This window comes from Panthera leo, chromosome C2 (genome assembly GCF_018350215.1).
Source record: "Panthera leo isolate Ple1 chromosome C2, P.leo_Ple1_pat1.1, whole genome shotgun sequence".
NCBI lineage: Eukaryota > Metazoa > Chordata > Mammalia > Carnivora > Felidae > Panthera > Panthera leo.
In genome coordinates this window covers 68,807,652-68,830,977 of record NC_056687.1, presented here as the reverse complement: position 1 = coordinate 68,830,977, position 23,326 = coordinate 68,807,652, and the positions used below count along the sequence as shown (strand labels likewise).

The 23,326-nt window shown below is 45.0% G+C and overlaps 1 protein-coding gene across 9 annotated transcripts in view; it reads left to right on the top strand.

Annotated features, from left to right (window-relative positions):
• MYLK (myosin light chain kinase) overlaps nt 1-23,325 on the top strand; it is a 278,996-nt gene extending 255,671 nt beyond the window's left edge. For 6 of the 9 annotated variants that reach the window (XM_042903128.1, XM_042903127.1, XM_042903125.1 and 3 more), the window contains 5 exons: nt 7,202-7,354; nt 10,496-10,619; nt 16,519-16,648; nt 18,078-18,209; nt 21,555-23,325. In XM_042903128.1, coding sequence (XP_042759062.1) covers nt 7,202-7,354; nt 10,496-10,619; nt 16,519-16,648; nt 18,078-18,209; nt 21,555-21,805 — 790 coding nt within the window. In that variant the 3' untranslated portion in view covers nt 21,806-23,325. Of the gene's footprint in view, nt 1-7,201; nt 7,355-10,495; nt 10,620-16,180; nt 16,649-18,077; nt 18,210-21,554 lie in introns of those variants that run through there. The other 3 variants (XM_042903126.1, XM_042903133.1, XM_042903132.1) reach the window with 3 other exon arrangements.
• The last annotated feature ends 1 nt before the right edge of the window (nt 23,326 follows it).

Here is a 23,326-nt window from a genome sequence, read left to right as displayed (position 1 = left end):
TCTCACTGTGGTGTGTCAGGATAGCCTCCCTCAGTTAAACTTGTGTCATGGACTCCGTACCCCAGAGAGTCAGCTTCTTCCCGGCCCAGGGTCACCCCAGCACCACCACCACCACCTCCTCCCCCAGAGCCGCGGAGAAGAAACTCCCTGGCCAGTAGTGCATGTACCTGTGTCTTCCTACCCCAGCCTCACTCCAGGAGTAAGGGAGCAATGAGTAACAAAAACTGCATCCAATCTGTACTCCTAGCTCCCTTGGTAAATAAGAAACATCAGGGCAGTGGGCCCAGTCACCTCTTCTAGGGCTGCCCCAGGCTGCACGATGCTCACACTGGATGTCTGGCCCCAGGGGAGACACCTGGCACTTGAGAAACAGTCTTCAGTCAGTTTATTATGTCCAGATCTAGTTGTCTCGTATCCTGGCTCAGTCCCTGGGTCTTTCTGCAGCCATCAAGATTTGCATAACTGTCTCCATCGGTTTTCCCACTGCTGCACATTGGGATCATCTGCTCCCACAGATTTTCACCTGGGCTCCTGTCTGATCCTCAGAACAAACCTGGGAGTGAATCGGGGCAGGGATTTGATCTTTGTTTGGCTCGGAGGTGACCGGGGCCAAGGAAGTACACGTGACTGCCCATTTCCCACGGTCCTAGAGGGTGACCAGCCTTCCCAGTTCCCCCAGTGCCTTCCCAGATCCTGATGAATTGCCCAGGATATAGGGTTTTCAGTGCTAAAGTAAGGATAGTCCAGGAAATTAGGACAGTTGGTCCAACTAGTCAAGGACGGGGCAGGGCCTGGGCTGCCCTTTAATTTTCACAGTGAACACACCTGTGTAGCCTGTACCCAGATGAAGAACCCCCACACTAGTCAGTCCCCTGCAGCCCTCCCCATGCCCCTCCCAGTCACTATCCCTCAGAGGTAACCATCATCATGTCTAACGTCACGTGCTAGTTTTGCCTGTTTTTGAACTTTACGTAAACAAAATCATACAGTGAGCAATATCTGGCTTCCTTTGCTCAACATTGTTTGTGAGACCCATTCATTTTATTGTATGTAGCTGTAGACTGTTCATTCTCGGTGCTATGTAGTGTTCCACTGTAGGAACATCATCCAGTTTATTTATCCATTTCACATTGATGGGTTTTTAATAGATGCCAGTTCGGGATATTCCAGGTATTCTGTTACATGTGTCTTAGTGAATGCATTTATGCATTTCTGTTGGATGTATAATCTAGAACTAGAATTATTGAGTCATAAGAGTACTTTATTTTAAAATGCAGGGGCACCTGGGTGGCTCAGTTGGTTAAGCGTCTGACTGCGAGTCAGGTCATGATCTCACGGTTTGTGAGTTCGAGTCCCATGTTGGGCTCTGTGCTGACAGCTCAGAGTCTAGAGCCTGCTTCTGATTCTGTGTCTCCCCCTCTCTCTGCCCCTCCCCTACTCATGCTCTGTCTCTGTCTCAGAAATAAATAAACATTTAAAAAAAAAGTTAAAAAAATAAATAAATAAAATGAAAATTATTTCAGGTGGAGAAACATAATAATTTGGATAATATGTTCTATTGCTTTACTAGATTACTTTTAAAGCTAAGACCAAGAAATAAGGGAGAGCTTTTTGAAATAGGGAGAAAATAATTTTGATGACTGGGGCACCATCCTAAGGGCGTTTGGGCAGCAGAGTGCAAGAAGAGGGGAGAGATGTGTGTGACAGGGAGGCAGGTGAGGGCCAGACGTGATGGACACAGGCCGGCCCTGCGAAGCCTCCTGCAACATCCTGGCTCCTGCGTACCCCACTGTGGGCTGCCCTGCCCTCTGGGACTTTTCCTGTTGGCTCTCACAGTGGGGATTGAGGACTGGGAGCTCCTCTCCTGAGTGAGGGCTCTCAGCAGAGCACATGGCACCCAAAACAAAATGTGGAGCCAGCCAAATGGCTTTTTTCAGACCCTGCTTTGCAAAATTCTGGAGCTGTTGCTGGAAGTCCCCAGAAGAGGTTCTGTCCTCTGTCCCTCTCTTTGGAGCTTGGTTGTCTGTCTGACAGCCCTTGTCAGGGCCACCTTCCACATTTGTACCAGAGGAACCCCTCCATCTCATTTCTGGGGCCAGTGAGAGAGGCCAGGGAGTTGTGGAAATAAGTGATAACTCATTTACTATTCAATGCATATTTGGTGAGCGCTCCCTGAGCCACAAGCTCTGTCCCTGTAGGTTTTTCTGACTTTGTTGGAGGAGCTCCTGAAACCCCTCAGGGATATCAAGGCAGATCCTGTTCTGGCACTGGAGACCTGGCCTCGTGGCCTGCCCCAGGTTTTCCAGGCAGAGTATAAATGCGGTGGCTGGGGTTATAGGCCCCCCTACCCTCACATCCCTGATTCTGGAGGGAGATGGTAGATTCTCTGAATTTCCTGGAGATTCTTCTGGTGTTAGTAATGTCCATTGGGTTTCTGGCAGGAGGAGAGAGGACAGGAGTGCTCTAGGCCACACTTCAACATGGAAGGTATTCTAAGCCTTGCCTCCTTTTCTAAGACCTCCTTTCCTTTCTTGCTTTTCTCTCCCCTATTTTCTGAGGATTTAGCATCCCCTTACTGCCTGTGGGGACACCAGAAACCTTCTGTGTGCCCTTCTCTCACCCCTACTCCAGAATTCCTTCTCTCCCTCTCCTGCTTCAAGCCAAGGTAGAGGGCAGTTACTCCTCTGCTTTCTTCCTACCGTCTTCCTATTGGGCTCAGTGACAGATTTCCTATTTCAGCTCATTTGTTGAGCACCTACTGTGATCCAGAGAGCTGGGGCCATCCCCAACCAAAATCTAACTTCTGGGGACATGAGCCCAGTGAGCGAGGGAGAAGACCCAGTGCCCAAGCATCAGGTACATACTCAGACTTGGGGTTTGGTGCAGGGTTCTTCAGAGGGAACAGACAGCCCCACTAAAAGCTGCCCCTGCCCTCCCAGACATGCTCTCTGATTCCAGCTTCTGCATCCTCCAGGTGCCCTGAGCCCACGTCAGTCCCAGCCACGACTGCAGGTTTTTCTCTCCAGAGACGTGGGCTGTGGTTAGTGTGACTAACCCAGGGTGTCTACTTTCTAGGCCACTGCACAAAAGGATACCCAGTTCTTCCTCTGGGACCTGCCCAGCCCTCTCGAATCTTCCCACCGCACCAGAGAATCAGTATCTGAAGGCTAAAATGGGACAAAAGACTAACACCTTCCCAAGCACTCAGTAGTTCTGCTGGCAGATGTGTGGTCTGTTTCAATGGGCCATTCGTGCAGTGGGGTCACCTGCTGCTTGAAAAACACCATGAAGAAAGTATAGTGCAAGAGGCATTTCTGTACCTTTCTCTGTTCTGATGTTCTGCCCTGCAAGCAGAACAGTCGTGGGCATCAGATTCCATGGGTGACGTTTTGCTTCAGTGAGAGAGTAAGAATTAAATGAGAACACCCTGCAGTCATGACCTTTGTGACTTCTCAGCGACCATTAAAAATGAATGTGAAGACTGTGCACACACTTGTGAACAGCAATGTCAAGTGACAAGAAAAGTGGAGCATCTAAAAACTTGCCCACTCTGACTATAGTTTTGTAAAAACTAGATGAATCCATTGGTTACGTTGGGGAGGAAGAAAAAACTTTCCTCCACCTTTTTAGGTTCTTTTCTTGGAGGCCTGCAAATCAAACTGACAAGAGACAAATTAACACGAGGGGAAAAAAAGATGCATAGGAGTTCACAAAGAAATGTGATCCAAGAGGTGTTTAGATTTGGGGGCTTATATACTATTTTAACAAAGAGCAAGCGATTATTGTTGTTATTAGACAAAGGAAAGGGGTTTGGGGCTTCTGGAGGGGTAAATTGTGAGAAGGTGACTAGGAAATGTGTAGTAAATAAAGGTTGTTTTGCAAGGTCTGTTAAGATGAGTCTGTTTCTGGTAAAGGAGAAAACATTTTTACAAATGGAAATTTATGTCACTTTTTTTTTAATGTTTATTTATTTTGAGAGAGAGAGAGAATGAGTGAAGGAGGGGCAGAGAGAGAGGGGACACAGAATCTGAAACAGGCTTGACCTGGGGCTCTAACTCACAGACTGCAAGATCATGCATGACCTGAGCTGAAATCAGACACTTAACTGACTGAGCCACTCAGGTGCCCTGGAAATTTTGTCACCTTAATAAAAAAGAAATCATTGTCCTGCTTTTAGACAGAAAGGGAGGGCAAAGAGCTAATGCCTTCAGCTCAAAACAATCTTTATGCCAAAGTGGCATATTTTGGAGTGGCATACTCTGATCCCCTTCAGTTAAAAAATGAGATAAAACTAGGAAGAGAGGTGGATAGTTGTATTTTGAATGCTAATGTTATTATGTTTGTTGATTGGGTTGATCAACCCAACCATACATGATCCTTATGCAAATTCTAGTAATAAATAAAAAGTCCAAAAAAAATTTGTTAAGATCCTGCCAAATTCCACCACCAAGAAACATGACTGAAATTCCAACACTCTGTTTGTCATCATGCTCTGCGTATATTGCAAGTTTTATTTTAGAGACATACTCTTTAACAGGAGGAATTCTGTGGGAGCTCTGCCGGCAAGGAGCCAGCCAGGGCTGGGGGTATTTCAGATGGATGGGCTGCCAGGAAGGAGGAGCGAGGAGGCTCTCCCCAGCTGTGAACTTTACAGAGATTAAGCCCTATCTTTGCAGGATTGCAGTCCCTAATTAGGAAAGGAAGTTTACAGAAGGGGACGTTTCAGCATTCCACAGCAGGATTGTCTGCCCTTCTTGTAGTGGTTGGAATGCTGCAGGACTTTACCCCTCTTCATTTCAAACGGAAAATGGAAAGACCGGAAGAGGCAGATAGCTGACAAGCAAGGGTCAGGCTGCTTCTCCATGGGACTAGCTGAAGTCACACAGGATCAGGATCACAGAGATGGGGACAGCTGGGAGCTCCTAGGAATTCTAGCCCAGTACCCTTGGTGTAAAAAGGGGAAACTGAGGCCCAGAGATGGGGGAGGGAGTAGCATATAACCCCACAGACTCGGGAGTGGTACACTCCCACCCTTTCTTCATTGTCATGCAATCGAGAATAATTAGCGCCGTGCCTTCTTCAAGCAGAACAGAAATAAGACATTTTAATGCCATCTGCAAAACTGTTATTCTAAAACACCAATATATTGACCAGGGCAAGATCACTCACATTGCAAAAGTTTTCTTTTTTTTTTTTTTACAAAAGTTCTCACCAGAAGGTTCCCCCCATGGCAAGCTTGCCTCACAATATTTCAGTGGGTTTTGTTTTACAAAACTTGGTTTTCAGGTGCTATTACATTTCATAAGCTGAGTCTCTACATTATGAATGTAGAGACAGTTCCAGAAGGGTTTGTGTTATTGTTTATGACGATGGATTCATATGGATTTGGGAGGCAGGGACATTAGTGACGCCTTAGTTTGGAACACTGATGGCATGAGGGCCCTGGATCTATCTCATGGGACTCAGGTGGGATCAGGGCAGGACCAGCTACATAATTTGTGGGGCTCAGGGCAAAATAAAAAGGTGAAATGACTTGTTCAAATATTACTACAAGTTTCTGTATGACAGCAGAGTATTAAACCAACAGTGGGGCCTTCTAAGGGTGGGGCTCTGTGCATCCGCATAGGCCTGACTCCCATGCGGCCAGCCCCAGGTCAAGGCGAATGGCAGGGGGATGGCTGGAATGAAGAGGAGGTACACAGGAGTAAGAGGCGAGGCCAGTAAGCTGTAAATCTGTTCTCCTTGGCTTTGAGGTACTTTGTCTTACACATTTTATTTGGCTTACACTATTGGTAAATGTGTCACTCCCAAGGTCACAGATTAGTGAGCCCATGGGGGTGAACTGTACACAGAAGAAGCATGCAATATCCACAGTCACAGACAGAGCCCCTTCCTATGGACCAGGCCTCGTGCCAGAGCTGTAAACTATGGTTTACTTCACTGTCACAGGGGTGTTTATATAGAGGAGCAATGAAGATTTAGGCTCTAGATGCCTGGGTTTAGAGCTCACTGACTGAATCCTTGGGCAAGTTACCTAACCCCAATCAATGCCCATTTCCTCATCTGTTAAAGTAATGAGTAATGTTATAGGGTGGTGTTAAGATTGAATGAGTTCAGGGCGCCTGGGTGGCTCAGTTGGTTGAGTGTCCAGTTCTTGATTTCAGCTCAGGTCATGATCTCACAGTCGTGGGATCAAGCCCCATGTCATGCTCTGTGCTGAGGGTGAATCCTGCTTGGGATTGTCTCTCTCTCTCTCCCTCTGCCCCTCCCCTCCACTCATGCTTGCTCACTTTCTCTCTCTCTCTCAAATGAAAAAAAAAAGATTAAAAAATGGAATGAGTTCATCTATTTTAAGCTGTTTGCCTAGTGCCTGGCACATAGTAAATGTTTGGTTAATGTTTGCTGCCATGATGATGTTGATGGAGGAGGAGAAAGAGGAAGACGAGAAGGAGAATTGGTACAAGTGGTGACTACTGTATAGTTAAGTAGTAGGTTCTCCATCATACAGAGAAGGAAAATGTCCAAGGTCACCCACAAATGAAAATACTGTGCTCTTTCCTCAGCCTTGGTATCTCTTAACGCAAGCTTTCTGGTTTGGCCTAAGTGCCTCAGGCTTACTGGTGTAGACAGATCACCAAACCCATGTTGCTGATTCAAAGTCTACTGTTTGTCCGAGCTTGCCAAGTGTCCTGAGTGTGCTGGGCCCTCTCATTGGTGCTGACGGGTATGAAGATGAGAGGTAGAAGGGGGCAGGGACAGCGGGTGCAGTGGTGAGTGCTGTACCATGTGACCAGTCCCTGACGAGGGTGGCCACAGCACGGAGATAAAGGGAGCCGTGGAGAAGGTTCTGGGCCTTGAGGGAAAACAGAGGACAGGGAGAGGGGCCCTGCTGTGTACTGTGGAAGCTGTAAACTGAAGTAAATTCGTTCCCCTCAGCCTCACAGGCAGGTGGTGACAAGAGGCAGGTGACACCCCAGAAGTACAGTGAGCACTGAGAAGAGGCTGGGCCACAGAAGCCTGTGAGCTACACCCTCTCTCCTTTCCTCAGGTGGGAGGAGAGGCAGGCACAGGGGTATTAGGGGTACAGGGCTTTGAGGGCCCTCACCTTTGACCTCAATACTCACTTGGGGGGATCCTCCCACCCTACCTTTCCTGCCATCAGCCACTCCCATTCACCTCTTGTCCTGCTTTTATCTTCCAGGGTTAGTGGACTTTCCCCCTTCATGGGTGACAACGATAATGAAACCCTAGCCAACGTGACCTCAGCCACCTGGGATTTCGACGATGAAGCGTTCGATGAGATCTCTGATGATGCTAAAGATTTTATCAGCAATTTACTGAAGAAAGATATGAAGTAATGAGTTGAGATTTCCATCTTTATAGCTTCCCCACTCCCTGGACTGGTGTCCAGAAGCAGGCCCCTTCTCACTGAGGAGTGGAGGGCGGGCACTGCAAGAATGGGGGAGGCGAAGGGGGTCTTCCTAGGTCCCCCAGCTCCCTGGTTCCAAACACTCCACTGGTCTTTAGAAGCACAGAAACCCCACTTGAAAAGCAACACTTCATGGATGCTGCAGGGAGAGGGGCAGCTTGTGTGTGTGAATATTGACAACTTCTATTTTCTTGTGTGCTGTGGCCGGGGATGCCATGCTGAAACCTCAGCCCCTCTTCAGGGGTGACTCTGCAATACCCTATTGTGGACCTACTCATACCCCCAGGCTATTCTGGCTTGATGTGTTTTCCATATCTAAATTACTTAACAACTGATGGCCTGAACATGGTACCTTCTCCCGCTGGCCAGAGTGAGACCGTGATTTCAGACCTCTGGCTCAGCTCTGTCCCAGCCTGCGCCCTTTCCCCCATTCACCACGCAGACTGTGCAGTTCCCCACCTCCACCCTGGGGGCTGCTGGGAGCTGCCGTTGTGGTTGGTGGAGGAACACATAAAACAGTTGCATAAGGTGCTCGGTAAGTGTCCCCATGAGAGAAGAGTGCAGCTGGGAGGCTAGAGCGGAATCCATAGGTGAGCACTCTCCCCTCGAGGGAACCTGCGGGATTACAGCAGGTAGGCTGGAGGCTGTGCCAGTATGGGGAAAGCTGGCCTGCCTGGGGGAAGGGAGCCGCAAGCTGTCAGGTGGGAGTAACTGGCCTATTGGGTGCCTGGCCCATTGTAAACTGGTGGCCAGCTGAGGCAGGGTGTGGCTCCAGCCCCCCCCCCCCCCACCTCCCAACCCAAGTAGCATTTGGCACCAGGGAGCAGTTCTACACTTTGCCCTAGAAGAAGGGTGGTGTTGAAATAGGTCAGACACCAGAGGATAAAAAGGGGAAGGGCTGCCCGACTCCACAGGTAGGTGACTGCATTCGCCAGGTGACTTTATTATGGTGCAGGCTCTGCCCTGTCTGCCTGGCCCACAGACCCCTGGAGGCTACCAGTTATCTTGTTCCCCTCTGGGAGAAACCCTGTTTGGGACCAAGAGCACAGTTGCTAAAATAACAGTGTTGGAAGATCTCTCAGATGGCTCTGATTTTCTCGATATGTGTCCACCTCTCAGTCCTTTGTAACTACCTCAGGCCAAACTCCTCCAGAGGCTACATCCACACTCCTTCAGTGAGGCTGTCTTAGTGTTTTGCTCTCACAGCCTTTGTTAGAAATAGACATTACTCAGGTAGAATCTGGATGTTGTGGGGACCTAGGTTCCCTTCCAGTGTGAGCAATCCTTACTCCCAAGATGCTTTGCAGAGATGCAGACCTCCTTCCTAATAACTCTGGTCCAGGATGGTTTTTGTCCACCAAGCTTCATTCACTGAAGATTTGGTAAATGGGGCAATATGGATATATCTGTTTTCTCATCTGACCTTGAATTAATTCAGTAATGAGCTGTACTAGACCCTCTGTGCTCATAAAATGGATTCACCAAAGAACTGATTTCAAATGTCAAGATACTCGATTCCTATAAACTCTTGAACTTAGCATCTCTTTAACCAGAAATCTCCACCTTTCAGCACTTTGAAAAATATTCATCTAGTATAAAATTAATGATGTAAGTTGTAGAAAATTTGAATATAGGAAAATTAAAATAATCCATGATCCTTTTATCTAAAGATCACTACATTTTGTTATACTTAGCAAATTTACTCATACTCGTTTTTCTTTCTAAAATTTTTTTTAACGTTTATTTAAAAAAAAATTTTTTTTTAATGTTTATTTATTTTTGAGACAGAGAGAGACAGAGCATGAACGGGGGAGGGGCAGAGAGAGGGAGACACAGAATCTGAAACAGGCTCCAGGCTCTGAGCTGTCAGCACAGAGCCTGACGTGGGGCTCGAACTCACGGACCGCGAGATCATGACCTGAGCCGAAGTCGGCCGCTTAACTGACTGAGCCACCCAGGCACCCCTCATACTCTTTTTTCTATGTGTGTTAGCATCTGGTTCTTTGGACTTTATTAGTCCTATTATAACTAAGGTGATGGCCCTGAATTATTTCTAGATTCCCAGAGCTTTCAGAGAGATTAAATGAGTTTGAGTACAGTTTGTAAGGTTGTCATAATGCATAGATTGTATGCAGGACATACTTCTGAGTTTTGTTTTTTTTTTAATTTTTTTTTTTCTTTTTTTTTTTTCAACGTTTTTTTTTTATTTATTTTTGGGACAGAGAGAGACAGAGCATGAAGGGGGGAGGGGCAGAGAGAGAGGGAGACACAGAATCGGAAACAGGCTCCAGGCTCCGAGCCATCAGCCCAGAGCCTGACGCGGGGCTCGAACTCACGGACCGCGAGATCGTGACCTGGCTGAAGTCGGACGCTTAACCGACTGCGCCATCCAGGCGCCCCATACTTCTGAGTTTTAACAAGAAAAATCTGATACTCAACCACATCACAAGACATGAAAACTCAGTGATTCTCAGAGATTTAGGCTTCATGTTTTACCTTCCTTTCCACCAGATAGGAAGGCTAAAGGATTAGGCCTCTACAGCCCCTTCCCCACGTGACCAGTAGAATGACCCCACCCTAGAATATCTGCCCTCCAGCACTTAGACTTCTTTTTTTTTTTTTAAATTTTTTAACGTTTATTTATTATTGAGAGACAAAGCATGAGCAGTGGAGGGGCAGAGAGAGGAGGAGACACAGAATGGGAAGCAGGCTCCAGGCTCTGAGCTGTCAGCACAGAGCCTGATGCAGGGCTCTAACTCCCAAACTGTGAGATCATGACCTGAACCCAAGTCAGGCGCTTAGCTGACTGAGCCACCCAGGTGCCCGAGTATTAGACCCAAGGGCAGGTCATGAGACTCCACCTGCTTACTTGGTGGTTAGGCCTTAACACTAACCTATTCTGATCTAGTCAGTGTAACCCAGACCAAGAGAGGAAAAATGCCAGGAGCACAGTAACCCTGATCATGGTGGATGGACCGAGGACAGGTGACCTCCCATTTCTGATCTAACCAGCAGTCTCTGAGGTCCCCTCCTGTTCAGAAATCCTCTGATCTCTGCCTCCATCAGAAACCGCCTGAACTGCACCCAGTGCCTTCAGCATCCGTGGCTAATGAAAGACACCAAGAACATGGAGGCCAAGAAACTCTCAAAGGACCGGATGAAGAAGTACATGGCAAGGAGGAAATGGCAGGTAATGAGGGAGTCACTTTGGACTTGGATGTTGCCCTTTACATTTGCTTTATTCAAGCTACCCTCAATCCAACAGTGTTTACGTCTATCTTAAAATAGTCTGGGACCAAGAGTGACATTTCATGTCTTCGTGGCTAGGGATGAGCAATGTCATCTTTAAGACTTTTTGGCAACCCTGGAGAATGTGATCTCCTTAAAGGTAGTGGGATAGGCTTATATTTCTTTATAGTGAAGGAGGAGGGCATATGATCTACAAAGAGAGATACGGTCCCCACCCTTCTCCATAGGGAGATTATATGTTACTATGTGTCCTTGGGCGAGTGACAACCTTACTGTGCCTTCATTTTCCCACCTGTAAAGTGGGGAATAATAGTGGCACCAACATCACACAGCATTATTGTGGGAAATACAGGAGATAATCTTCATCTGGCTTTGAGCAATTTGCGTGGCACATAGTAAGTGATTGAAAATAACACCAGTAGCTAATATTATGGCTGGCTGGCCATATGTCAGGGAACATTCAAAGCACTTTCTATGCAGTGAGTCTTTTAATCCTAGGAGGCAGGTACTATTATTATCCCCACTTTTCAGACAAACTGAGGCAGAGAACAGTTAGGAATGTTACTGAAGATCATGTAGCTAGTAAATGGAAAAGGATTCAAACCCAGAGCCTGGTTCCAAAGTACAGTCTTAACAATGATGTAAAATTGCCTCTGATTTTTAACAGATGCATGAAATTGTCATCCAAAACCATAGAGAATTTGTCATCAGCTGTTTTATTTTTATTATCACTATTAGTATTACAAAATTCCTGGGCTACTGGAGGGTACATGGTTTCGGTACTCAAGGAATGTATAGTGTAGTAGGGTACTGAAGCAAATGGACATAAAAGGACACCATGCACACCAAGAATCGTAAACGATCAGTATAGCCTACCATACCCATATATGTGAGTGTAGATGGGAGAATGGAGCCAGTCACACCAGAGGCTGGATGTGGTTGTGAGGAAATGCTGCCAGGGGCAGAACTTTGAAAGTGGTCATGGAAAATGGGCTGGAAGAAGAGAAGAGGGCATAACTGCACAGAGGAGAAAGCACAGAGGAACTCACCCTGACAGGAGCAGAGTCCTTTAGCTGGGCAGTCGGGGGAACTAGGGCATGTAAAACTTGTCTGTGTGGCAGAGAAAAAGGAGATCTCTGTTTTAGGGGCAACTGGGACGCTGGTAATTTACCATACGCGATGACTAAATCCTCAAAAAGTACAACTTCACATGGAGGGTGAGAGGAGCAGAGGCAAAGGGGCAGCTTTTGGGCATGTGGGTTTAAGGGACCACTTCCCCTGAGTGGCTCGGCCAGGACTCCCCCACGATGGGAGTCCGTTGTTGGTTAGTCCCCAGTGAAGGTTTAGGTGGACCTCCTGGCTCCCTCAAGTGCCAGGCGAGTTGGAACACCTGTGCCGCTTACCTTACCCTCTAGTGTCATTTGAATCCAGTGAAATCAGAGTAGCTGAGTTTCTAAAAAACAAAAAGGGGTCCACAAAACCTAAGTTGGCTTTATTAATGATCCAATGGCTGACAGATCTCAAAGAAATAGTGGTACTTCTGGCATGGATAGGGTGGCTGGTGTGGGGGTGGGGCTGTCCTCAGTGCAGTGAGTCTCTTTGGGGTTTGCTTGAATGATGAACCAAAGCCAGGGGGGGCCTAAACGCAGGGGACAGGAGCAGAGAAAAGGAAATGGGAGAGGAAATAAATGAAATTTTTTAATCTAATGGGTCAGGGAACAATAAATTGTGCTGATATTTTAAATTGCTTAAATTTTTTTCTTGTTGTTAACAGTGCTATTGGCCATAAGGTTTTCTGGAAGTGAGAAGGGAAAGAAAAGGATAGAATTCAGAGGAGAAACCTTAATTTCCTATCTTTTTGTTTTTAATGTTTATTCTTTTTTGGGAGAGACAGCACGAGTAGGGGAGGGGCAGAGAGAGGGGGACAGAGGATCTGAAGCAGGCTCTGCACTGACTGTAGACAGTCTTATGCAGGGCTCAAACTCACTGTGAGATCATGACCTGAGCCAAAGTCAGATGCTCAACTGACTGAGCCACTCAGGCACCCCTGATTTCATATCTTAACATAGGTAGGAGCATTTGGAAATGGTTTTTCCACAAAAATAGTGGTTAGGTTTCACAAAATTACACACAAAAGTAGTCTATAGAATCCCACGTGGCACATGATGTCCCTGAAGTGTAATTTCACTGATAATGGTTCAGCAGCATCTGACCATCCACATTTTTTACCCCAGATATCAGGACCTTAGCACACCTGGACCAGGGGGTTCCCTCTCAGAGCAGCTGAGGTTCTGTGTGGTCGGGAGCAGAGTGCCATGGAATAAAATGGGGTAGACTGTGGTGGAGGGAGAGGGCCAGGCGAGATACGGGTGGCCCAGAGATCTCTACAGTTGCACAAGAGAAGGTTCCTTGCTATCATCCTGATGTGGTTTCCATAAAAGGCCCGGGAGGAAGGAACTAACATGAGAGCAAATCCCTACAAGTGGGGCAACATCTAGATGACTAATCATATTATTGATCTTAGAATGAAGTTATTCTGAAAGAGGGTATGTTTTTTATTTGTATGAAAAGAATTTTCAAAAGATGTGATGAGCAGTAGCACTGAGGGTGAGTTGAGCAGGATAACAGGGCTTCTGCTTGTAAAACTGGAAGCTGGGGGTGGGGGGGGATGGACTAAAAGGGTAAGGGGCATTAAGGAATCTACTCTTGAAATCATTGTTGCACTGTATGCTAACTAACTTGGATGTAAATTTAAAAATAATTAAAAAAAAAACAAAAAAAAGAAACCAACCTGGAAGCTAAGGACTAGGAAGTAGAGGCCTGTGGGCAGCCATCTTTATTTTCTGAGAACCACAAAGACTTCTGCAGTATGGACCACAGGGCCATAGAGAAGAAAGCTTTTGACTCAGGATAGCAGAGAGTACTCTTGGCCATCACATTTGGATATTATGCACTTCTCAGAGAAAACTGGAGTCTTGGAGCTGGTGATATATATGTATGGTCTAGGATGGTTGGCTGGCTCCAGGGTGACCAACTTGCTCCAGTGTGCCAAGGTCTGTCTTGGCTTTAACCCTGAAAGACTCTCATTCTGGGAAACCCCTCAGTCCTGGGCAAACCAGGCCGGTTAGTCACCCTGGCTGGCTTTTCCAGGGGAGGGAGTCTGAGTGGCATTAGGGAGGCCAGTACAGACACCGCCCGCCTGGAGCACAGGAACCCAGCCTTGGCAATGGCCTTCAGACAAGAAAAAGACTTCCTCCAAACAAGGATGGAACTTGGAGAACTGAAACTTTCTTTCTTGGTATTCTAAAAATTTCCAGAAGTCTTAATAAAGCAGCAACCAATTTTCAGCTCAGAGTCATGAAACTTAAAGACTAGAACATATAGATATATATTTCTTTTCTAGTTCTGACAATTTCCCTACTGATTTTTTTTTCATAAATTAGTTCCCAAAGATTGAATTCTGATGGAGATTATTTTTAAGATTTTCGTTACTAAGCACTTCTTACTTTTGTCCTTGTCTTAGAAATTATATGCTGTATCACTCCATCTGATGGAAAATTTCCTCCTATGTATAGCCTATTTGTTAATGTGTATATGATCCCTTCTCTGAAATATTCTCTTTTATCTGCCTTGTTCTGGTAACGTCATGTTAGTCATTTTGTTAGTGGAAGAGGAAAGACTTCCTTATTCCATACCTAAAGACAGTCCTGATCAGTCACAATCTGGGCATTTGGAATTAGGGAGCCCGTGGGCTACACAGTCACATGTATGAATCCTAGTCTTTCTGCAAAAGACTAGAGCTATAGGGAGATTTGTATCTTCTGGTCCAAGAACATGAGATGCACAGAGGGGAACTGATTTGCCCAGAGTCACACAGTAACATACCTTTGTTGAGAATGAACCCTCTCATTTGACAAACTCCTGGCCCAGGCAAACCAATCTGTGTTGGATAAAGGGAATCAAGAGCCAGAAGGGCTGGATCTGAGAGTTTGGCTGACCAGGAAATAGTCTGGTCTGACGTCAGCTCCATAGGGAGGGCTGCCATGGCTGGCACCTCCTCTTACCCATTCCTGAGGTCAGGATAAGCTCCCAGGGGAAGAGCTGGGTCTCTCCAGCTAGCACAACAAACAGGTCAGTGATGTCACCAGTAACCTCCTCTCCCAGAAGAGCAGAAAAGACTGCCAAGTGGGCTCAGTCTGCAGGTATTTTGCCTGCAAGGCCACAGTGCCTGTGCACACAGTTAAGTTGGTCATTTGTCATCTCTCACCTTTTTCCCCCACCCACTGTATCACCTCCACTTGGGGCTTTCTGTGCTCTGTTCAGAGTGACCCAGCTTCACCATGGTGACAGAGGGCCATAAACATTACCACACTGCAGTGATGTATGTGTGCAAGAGGGTGGATGGCCAGAGGGCAGAGCAGGATTGAATGTCCAAAGTGCATGAAAATAGTCTGCAATAAAGATGGCATGTGACAAACAGAAAAGTGGCTGTGGTCATAGCAGATCTCCACTTAAATCACACACACACACACACACACACACACACACACACACACACACATACACACCATTATGAGTCCCTAGTGCCCTGTAATCCTTTACTTTCAAAATAATCTTTTTTTCTGGAGATATACTGGTTTTCCTGATAGTCGAAAATTGTGAGGCTTTACTGAAATACTTGAGCGCATGAAGTTAGTTCAGGAGGAGATGGCTTTGCAGGGACAGTTTACAGTCCAGTAGATGAGTGCTAGCCACTGGCCTATGTACAGGCTGTTTCTTTTCTCTCTGAGCAGCCAGCCTGTGGTAACGTCTGCACTCTGGACATACAGTATCTGGGTGCCTAAAAAGATGTTTTGGGTGTAGGGGTGGAAAGAGTTGCTTATGCCTTAGTTTCTCACCTCGTCTTTCCACTGACCTTAGAAAAGGGGCAAGAAACTTCACTTGAAGGTGAGAAACATAGACACGATTGTGTATTATTGGGGATTTCCTGATCTAAATCCTGTGCTTGGTAGAATTTTCATAATACAAAGAAAATTTTCATCTCAAGTTCTGGCATCCTTTTCAGCAGAAATTCTCTCTTCTTCCAAGGTTCCTCATCTCAGAAAAGCAAAGCGCCGCTGCTTTTCATTTCTTCGGGCGCTTCTTTTTGATGGCTGGGTGTACATCAGGGAAGAGCACCCCTCCAGAACTTCACTGTGCATTCACAGACTTGTGCTGGGGCCAGCCAGAGTGTTTCTGGAAATCTCTTAAGTATCTGAATCATAAACAGAACTAATGAGACCTTGGAGATCATCTTGTCCAACCCCCTTCTTATACAGAGAAGGAAACTGGAGCCCAGAGAGGTTAAGCGACTTGCCCAAGGTCAATGGAATGCTTTTTTTTTCCCTTTGCATCAGGACCTGTGGGATCCGTAGTAACTTTCTCTGGACCAATTAAAATCCTATTGCTAGTATTGTTTTACGAGAAACAGCCCCACTGGGCCTCGTCAGCAATAAGTCTTTGGAGCTGTCTCAGCCTGCAGTTGCTTTATATAAACTATCCCTTTTATGGGAGTTGAAGCACAGTATGAAAAGGGTTTTTGTCTCATGTTGACCTTGTTTAGTCACATTAACGCACACATTGGTTCCAGGCCCCATTCCATTCTCCGAACATCTTCTGACACGCTGATAGTGCTGAGCAGAGCAAGGTTGGGCTCACTCCTCTGGCAGAACTTCGGCACTGGGGAGGTCCTCATTTCAAGGACAGCTGCACCTCTGGGGCTAGGCTCTTTTCCCCGAGCCCCACTGCCCAACGGGAACCAGGGACACCGCCTGAGTCCAACGCCAGTGTCTATTTTCCAGAAAACGGGCAATGCTGTGAGAGCCATTGGAAGACTGTCCTCTATGGCAATGATCTCAGGGCTCAGTGGCAGGAAATCCTCAACAGGATCACCAACCAGCCCGCTCAATGCAGAAAAATTAGAATCTGAAGGTAAGGAGCTCCAGGAAGATTTGCTCTAGTTGGCAAGAAAGGAAGGGTTGAGGGATGGAGGGACATTTTGAGGTTTTAAGGGGGGTTTGGGTTTTTTTGATAATATAAACTATAAGGATAAAATTCAGAACTACTTTTAGGTTGCCCTAAAATTACTAAGTCTGCTAGTTATTCTTTAATTGTTCAACGTTAAGTTTAGCTACTTTCAGAGGGAAAGTTATTGTCTCATAGGACCAGGTGACCTCCGATGTTCTTTTCCCTATATTTTACATAAGAATTAGTGAAGACTTCATTAAAAGCTTCCTTTTTTCTCATTAGAAAAGTGAGATTTGTATACTGATAGGTAAACGTAAAAATCACATATAGTAGTATCTTTTTAAAAAATATCCTTCCATGTTCTTACTGCCTTTGTGTTTTTCTTTTTTTTAAAAAATGACCTTTAGTCCATATTCCTTTGGCACTTGTCACGATGCTGAAACATGCCGTTTGAATGGGGTAGACTGCGCGTGACAGGGCTCCTCCTGGAGACCAGTAGGGCCAGTTAGCTGTTTGCACACCGCCTTTGAAATGCTGCCCCAACCATCTCCTCAGTGAAGGCTCTGGCCTCTTCCAAGCTCCAGGTGCATGCAGGGTCTGGCCTTTACCTTCTTGAGGCACCTCATTTGGCCAAAGACACCCCCCTAACTCCCGCTGCCTGGTGTTTTTGGCATCCAAAGGTGAGAAGCTAGGTCTAGATCCCTCTTGTGCATAAAAGCAGGGTAATTGGCGAGGCTGCTTGCTGGGCTGCTCTGATGCAGCTGGGGGCAGAGTCTGCAACACGTGGGCCTGGTCCCTCCTGATCCACACTCCCCAGATGACCCAGAAATAGCCTGAAGGGAAGGGAGGGTATATAGGAGCCCCTCCAAGTCACAGCTTTTCCCTGGACCAATCCCAGATCCTCATCCGTAGTCATACATTGTGAAGGCAGGGTGAGTGTGGAGAACAGAACTACTGGTAAATCAAAGGCATGTCTAGGACCCCCTTTCCAAGGAGCAGGTGAAGGGCCTGCTGCTCTAGGAGGGAGGGCAAAGCAGGGACAGAGATTGGGACAGCTGGTGTGGTTTGTCCTTCTTCGATCCCTTCCACTGAATCCTGAGACAGCATGGAATGCAGCCAAAAATCCTTTTTAAAGATTATTTCCTTTTTCAGTGTGTCAGCATAAAGGAAGGAGGGAGTTCAAACATTTCCACAGTTTTGTCACAGTTCTCTCTTCTGCCAAAACCATGTGGCGGCAGGCCAACCTGTCCCCAGGAGAAAGGTGTACTTGACTCAATCCCCTAAGCCACATTATTTGCTGAATTACAGCAACTTAAAAAAAAAAATCAACTTTTAAACCAGGGAAGAGAACAGGAAATGAAGAACTGACCGTGTTTCCTTCCCTGTCTCCTAGAAGATGTGTCCCAAGCTTTCCTTGAGGCTGTTGCTGAGGAAAAGCCCCATGTAAAACCCTATTTCTCTAAGACCATCCGTGATTTAGAAGTTGTGGAGGGAAGCGCTGCTAGATTTGACTGCAAGATTGAAGGTAAGTTGTAGCGGTTCTTCCCTTGACTTTGACCACACAAAAGTGTGGCGTGGTGGGCGGGTGGGCCCTGCTGTGTGCCCCAGGCAGAATGTCAGTTCTGGGCAGCCAGGACGCAAGCGAAGATAACTTAGTCAGGAGGAGTTGGCCCACTGCCCCCACTCCGCCTCCTGAAGGTTGGTGCCGTTCAGTGACTCACCTAGGGCGCCTCTGATATTCTACGTATTCATATCAACCACTGATGTGAGTGGCTCATCACAGACCTATTTGGCTATGGAAGAGGCTTAATGAAATGAGCTTTGCAGGCTTCTGAGAAGCCTGTGAACTGCCCACAAGAAGCTTCAAAGGAAGGCTGGCATGAAGAGGATGTGGAGTCGGAGGCCCTTCTGCTCAGCTGTGGGCTGTGTGAACTTGGGTGGTGATTTAACTCTTCTGAGCCTCTGGCCCTTACCTGATGATGTCTAATGCCTGAGTCATTCTGGGGATGCTGGGAGAGGACATAGGTGAAAGGGGGAAACCTTTTACATCTGTTCAAGGTGTCATGGAGTCCAGGAAAAAGGTGTGGGATTGGCAAGTGCAGAGACTGAGCATGCAATGTGACTTCATTCACATTCAATGTGAGGGAAGCTGGGATCCAGACGCCTATGCCATCTTCCCCATGCTGCTCCGCCTGCCAAGAATAATGTGGCAGCAGAATTGAGTTGCCAGTGCTCAAGAGAACTTAAGGGATCTTAGCATAGCACCTGAGAAATTAGCAATGTTGGTGACACAAAGCATTTCAGTTTCCACAGACTGCAACATTCTAGAAAGATAAGGGCAAAAAAAGACAGGTTCTTTGCTTCCAGTTTGTGACTACTGCATGCCAACTCAAGTGGAGGGTTATCTCCCATTTGAGTCTGACCAAATAAAGCACAGAAGTTCATTAAGCAACTTTACTAAGGCTGCATAGCACAGGACAGCAGTCAGAACAAATCGTGCCTCCTACAGTTTAAAATTCTCCAGCAGTATGACTAGATAATGCCTTTTGGGTAAAGCAATCCAAAGTGAAGAATGGAAACAGTTTATTTCCTGCATCATTATATTCTCAAACTGCCTTGTAAATGCAGTGCCTATCATAATCTTTCTCTGTTCTCATTCAATTAAAAAAAAAAAAGGTGGATGTGTTGCCTTTGCTAGTGTGGAAGTGTGCAGATTGGGGGGCGCTGCGAGAAGCTCCGAATTCTCTCCATCACCACACTGTTTTTGGTCTTCTGAAGTTCTTTTTCCTTTTTTTCCTTTTTAAACATTATTACAACATAATGATTATCATCTTTGTACTTTTCTGTCTGGGATTATTCCTTCATATTTGCATAACTTCCACTGGAACACTGAGAAGGAATTAAAGCATATGGAGGCAGTTTTGATAAAAACAAAATTCTACTTGAAAAGAATGTTAGAATTCTTAAATTCTTTTTTTTTTTTTTTTTAAGTTTACTTAGAGAGAGAGAGTGAGCAGGGGAGGGGCAGAGAGAGAGAGGGAGAGAGAAAATCCCAAGCAGGCTCCGTGCTTTCAGCTTGGAGCCCGATGCGGGGCTCGAAATTATGTACCACAAGATCATGACCTGAGTCTAAACCAAGAGTCAGACGCTTAACCGACTCAGCCACCCAAGCGCCCCTAGAATTCTTAAGTTCTTATGTGTAATTTTTTTCCTATAAAAATATTTCTCCCAAATTTAAGAACAACTCAGATTGTATAAATATATATATGTGTGTGTGTGTGTGTGTGTGTGTGTGTGTGTATTTTAAGTTTATTTATTTTGAGAGAGAGAGAGCACAGAGGAGGGGTAGAGAGAGAGAGAGGGAGAAAGAGAATATCAAGCAGGCTTCTCACTGTCAGCACAGAGCTGGACATGGGGCTCAGTCTCATGAACCATGAGATCATGACCTGAGCTGAATGAAATCAAGAGTTGAATGCTTAACTGACTGAGCCATCCAGGCGCCCCTGTATATTTGTAAAGACCTATATGTGTGTGTGTATATATATCATATATAATACATACATATGATGTGTGTATGTGTGTGTATATATATATATATATATATAATATTTTTTAAATGCTGAACTTTGCATAAACATGACTAATATATAAAATGAGGCTAACCCATGTGGCCAATTTCCAGTTATCCATAAGTAGTTTATCTGTCTTTGGATCAGACTAAAACAAATAATGGCTTTTCTTTTAAGCAATATTATCAGCTCCTCTAATTTATTATAGAGCTGTTATTAGCTTTGAGTTATAATTTACATACCATAAAATTTACCTATTTTAAATTTAAATTAATTTAAATTTAAATAAATTTAAATTAAATAAATTTAAATAAATTAAATTATTTTATTAAATAAATTAAATTAAATATTTATTTATTAAATAAATAAAATTATTTAAATAAATTAAATTTAAATTTAAATAAAATTAAATTATCTTCTGTTAGATTTACAGAATTATGCAATCACACAACCAATTTTAGAATATTTCCATCATCTCCAAAGATCTCTCGTGCCTATTTGCTTTTTTTTTTATTTAAAAAATGTTTTTTAATATTTATTTATTTTTTAGAGAGGGAGAGGGAGCATGCCCAAACTAGCAGGGGAGGGGCAGAGAGGGAGGGAGGCAGAGAATCCGAAGCAGGCTCTGCCCTATCAGCACAAAGCCCAAACTCATGAACCATGAGATCATGACCTAAGCCAAAGGTCGTGCTCAACCAACTGAGCCAGCCAGGCACCCCGAACTTAAACACATTTAAATAAAAAATAAGAGAACAGGGGCGCCTGGATGGCTCAGTCAGTTTAGTGTCTGCCTTCAGCTCCAGTCATGATCTCATGGTTTGTGAGTTTGAGCCTCTCTGCTGTCAGCACAGAGCCTACTTCAGATCCTGTCTCCCTCTCTCTCTGCCCCTCCTCCACTCGTGCTTTCTCGCCTTCTCTCTCAAAAATAACTAAACATTAAAAAAATTTATTTAACTATTATACAAGAAATTTTCTTTTCGTCCAAGGACCTATTTATTTAGCTCTAGGAGTGCAGTTGGAGTCAAGGCTGTGTTCCAGGTAGTACTCTAGATCTGTATAAAGGTGGGAGGCAGTACAAGCCCCACGTGGATGGTAAGTGACATGACTATATGACACCTTTTTTTGCGGGGTTTTGGATATCAGTATTTACAATATATGCCCATATCCAAATGTAAATCTCAAAACAAATGCTAAAAGCCAACATCATGATACTTTCCCTGTACCCCGTTAATCAATAGAGATTGCTTACGAATTGCTTGCACGAATTGATAAGAAACTTGTGTTCCCTCCCTGTGCTGCAGGATACCCAGACCCTGAAGTTGTCTGGTTCAAAGATGACCAGTCAATCCGGGAGTCCCGCCACTTCCAGATAGACTACGACGAGGATGGGAACTGCTCTTTAATCATTAGTGATGTTTGCGGGGATGATGATGCCAAGTATACCTGCAAGGCTGTCAACAGTCTCGGAGAAGCCACCTGCACAGCAGAGCTCATTGTGGAAACCATGGAGGAAGGGGAAGGGGAAGGAGAAGAGGAAGAAGAGGAAGAGTGAAAGCCAGAGAGAAGCAGTTTCTAAGTCGTCTTACAAAGACTATTTCTCTAAAGCTCAAAAAATCCAAGATAGTAAAAGCACCTAGTGTGATAGATTATTTAGTTAGGTCTTTTGGGGGTTGATTGTTCAGCAACAGCAGTTGACACCTAGCAGCAGTTATTGATGGGCATTAATTTGAATTAGCTGGCACCTTAAGATACTACCAGTAACTTGCCTGATCAGTTGATTTTAAAGAGAAAGTAACCAAAAGAAATCTTTATCTGGGTAAGGTCATAAATTCCCTAACTGAAAGCACTCATGAAAAATAAGGCCCTGTGGTCACAGCCCAGAAGGTCCCTGGAGACAGAGATCTCTCTCTCCCAGCTCCTAACTGCAGAGAACCGAGTCTCCTCCAGCCCTGCAGCATGCCATTCTGAGAGCAGTTGAGCCATTGGAACATATGAGGCACATTTTATTCCAAAGTATACTGTACACATTCAAACTTCATTTCTCTCCCCTGATATATCTACCCGTTTTTCTGGATCTGAATTTGCCATGAGTTTAAGCACTAAGGACATTATGCTTCTTAGATTCTGAAGACAGGTCCCCTGCTCATGGGTGGCTGGCTTCTTTAGGAGAATAGAATCTCTTTTCTTCCAAAATCAGTAGGAAATCTAAACTTATCCCCTCTTTGCAGATGTCTAGCAGCTTCAGACATTTTTGTAAGAACCTGTGAAAAAAAAAATCCTTGCTAATGTGCTTTTCTTCTGAAACCAGGATTCGTATTTGTGCTGTTATAGAAGATCAGCTCTGCATGTGTGGTAAAGATTTCTGTGTTTGAATGTATGAAAAACCAGTTTCCTAAAAAGTTAGTCTTAATTATTTATTGGCCGCTGTGAAACAGATTTCAACTGATGAAGGGCTGTAGAACTGCACATACTTTGGAATCTCCTTCAGGGTAGTCTGAGTTTAACACGCCTTCAATTCTAAACACTCTCCAGAGGACTCTACCTACCTTATGGGTTCCACGATGTTTTCTTCTTGAATGTGCATCAGTCATGCCTTGCCCCCCAGCCTTCAAATGTATTCTTAGACCTGATAAATGCACTCAGACTTGCATCTTTAGAAATTTTTCTTTCACTACATTGGCACTTAAATTTTTCTTTATAAACTTTTTGAAGGTCATAAACAAAGACTATAAACTAATATGCCTAATACATTTCCTCTGAGTGTGTGTGTGTAACATTCCAAATACTTTTTTCTTTTCCACTGTTTGTAAAGTGCAGCAATTTAATATTTGAGGGGACTTTTTAATAGTTCCTCAAGAACCAATTTGAAACGACTTCAGTGCAACCCTACACAGGATCAACTTCAGAACTTTGATAGTAGTCTTATGTTACCTTCCATTCTATTTTTATCTGCTTTTTGCTGCTAGTTTCAAATTTGCCAGTATTTTTTCTTTTTGCTTTTTTAGCAGTTACAATTTTTTCATAATAGCCACAGTATTGCCACGGTTTATAATAAAGGGTTTTAAAATTTGAT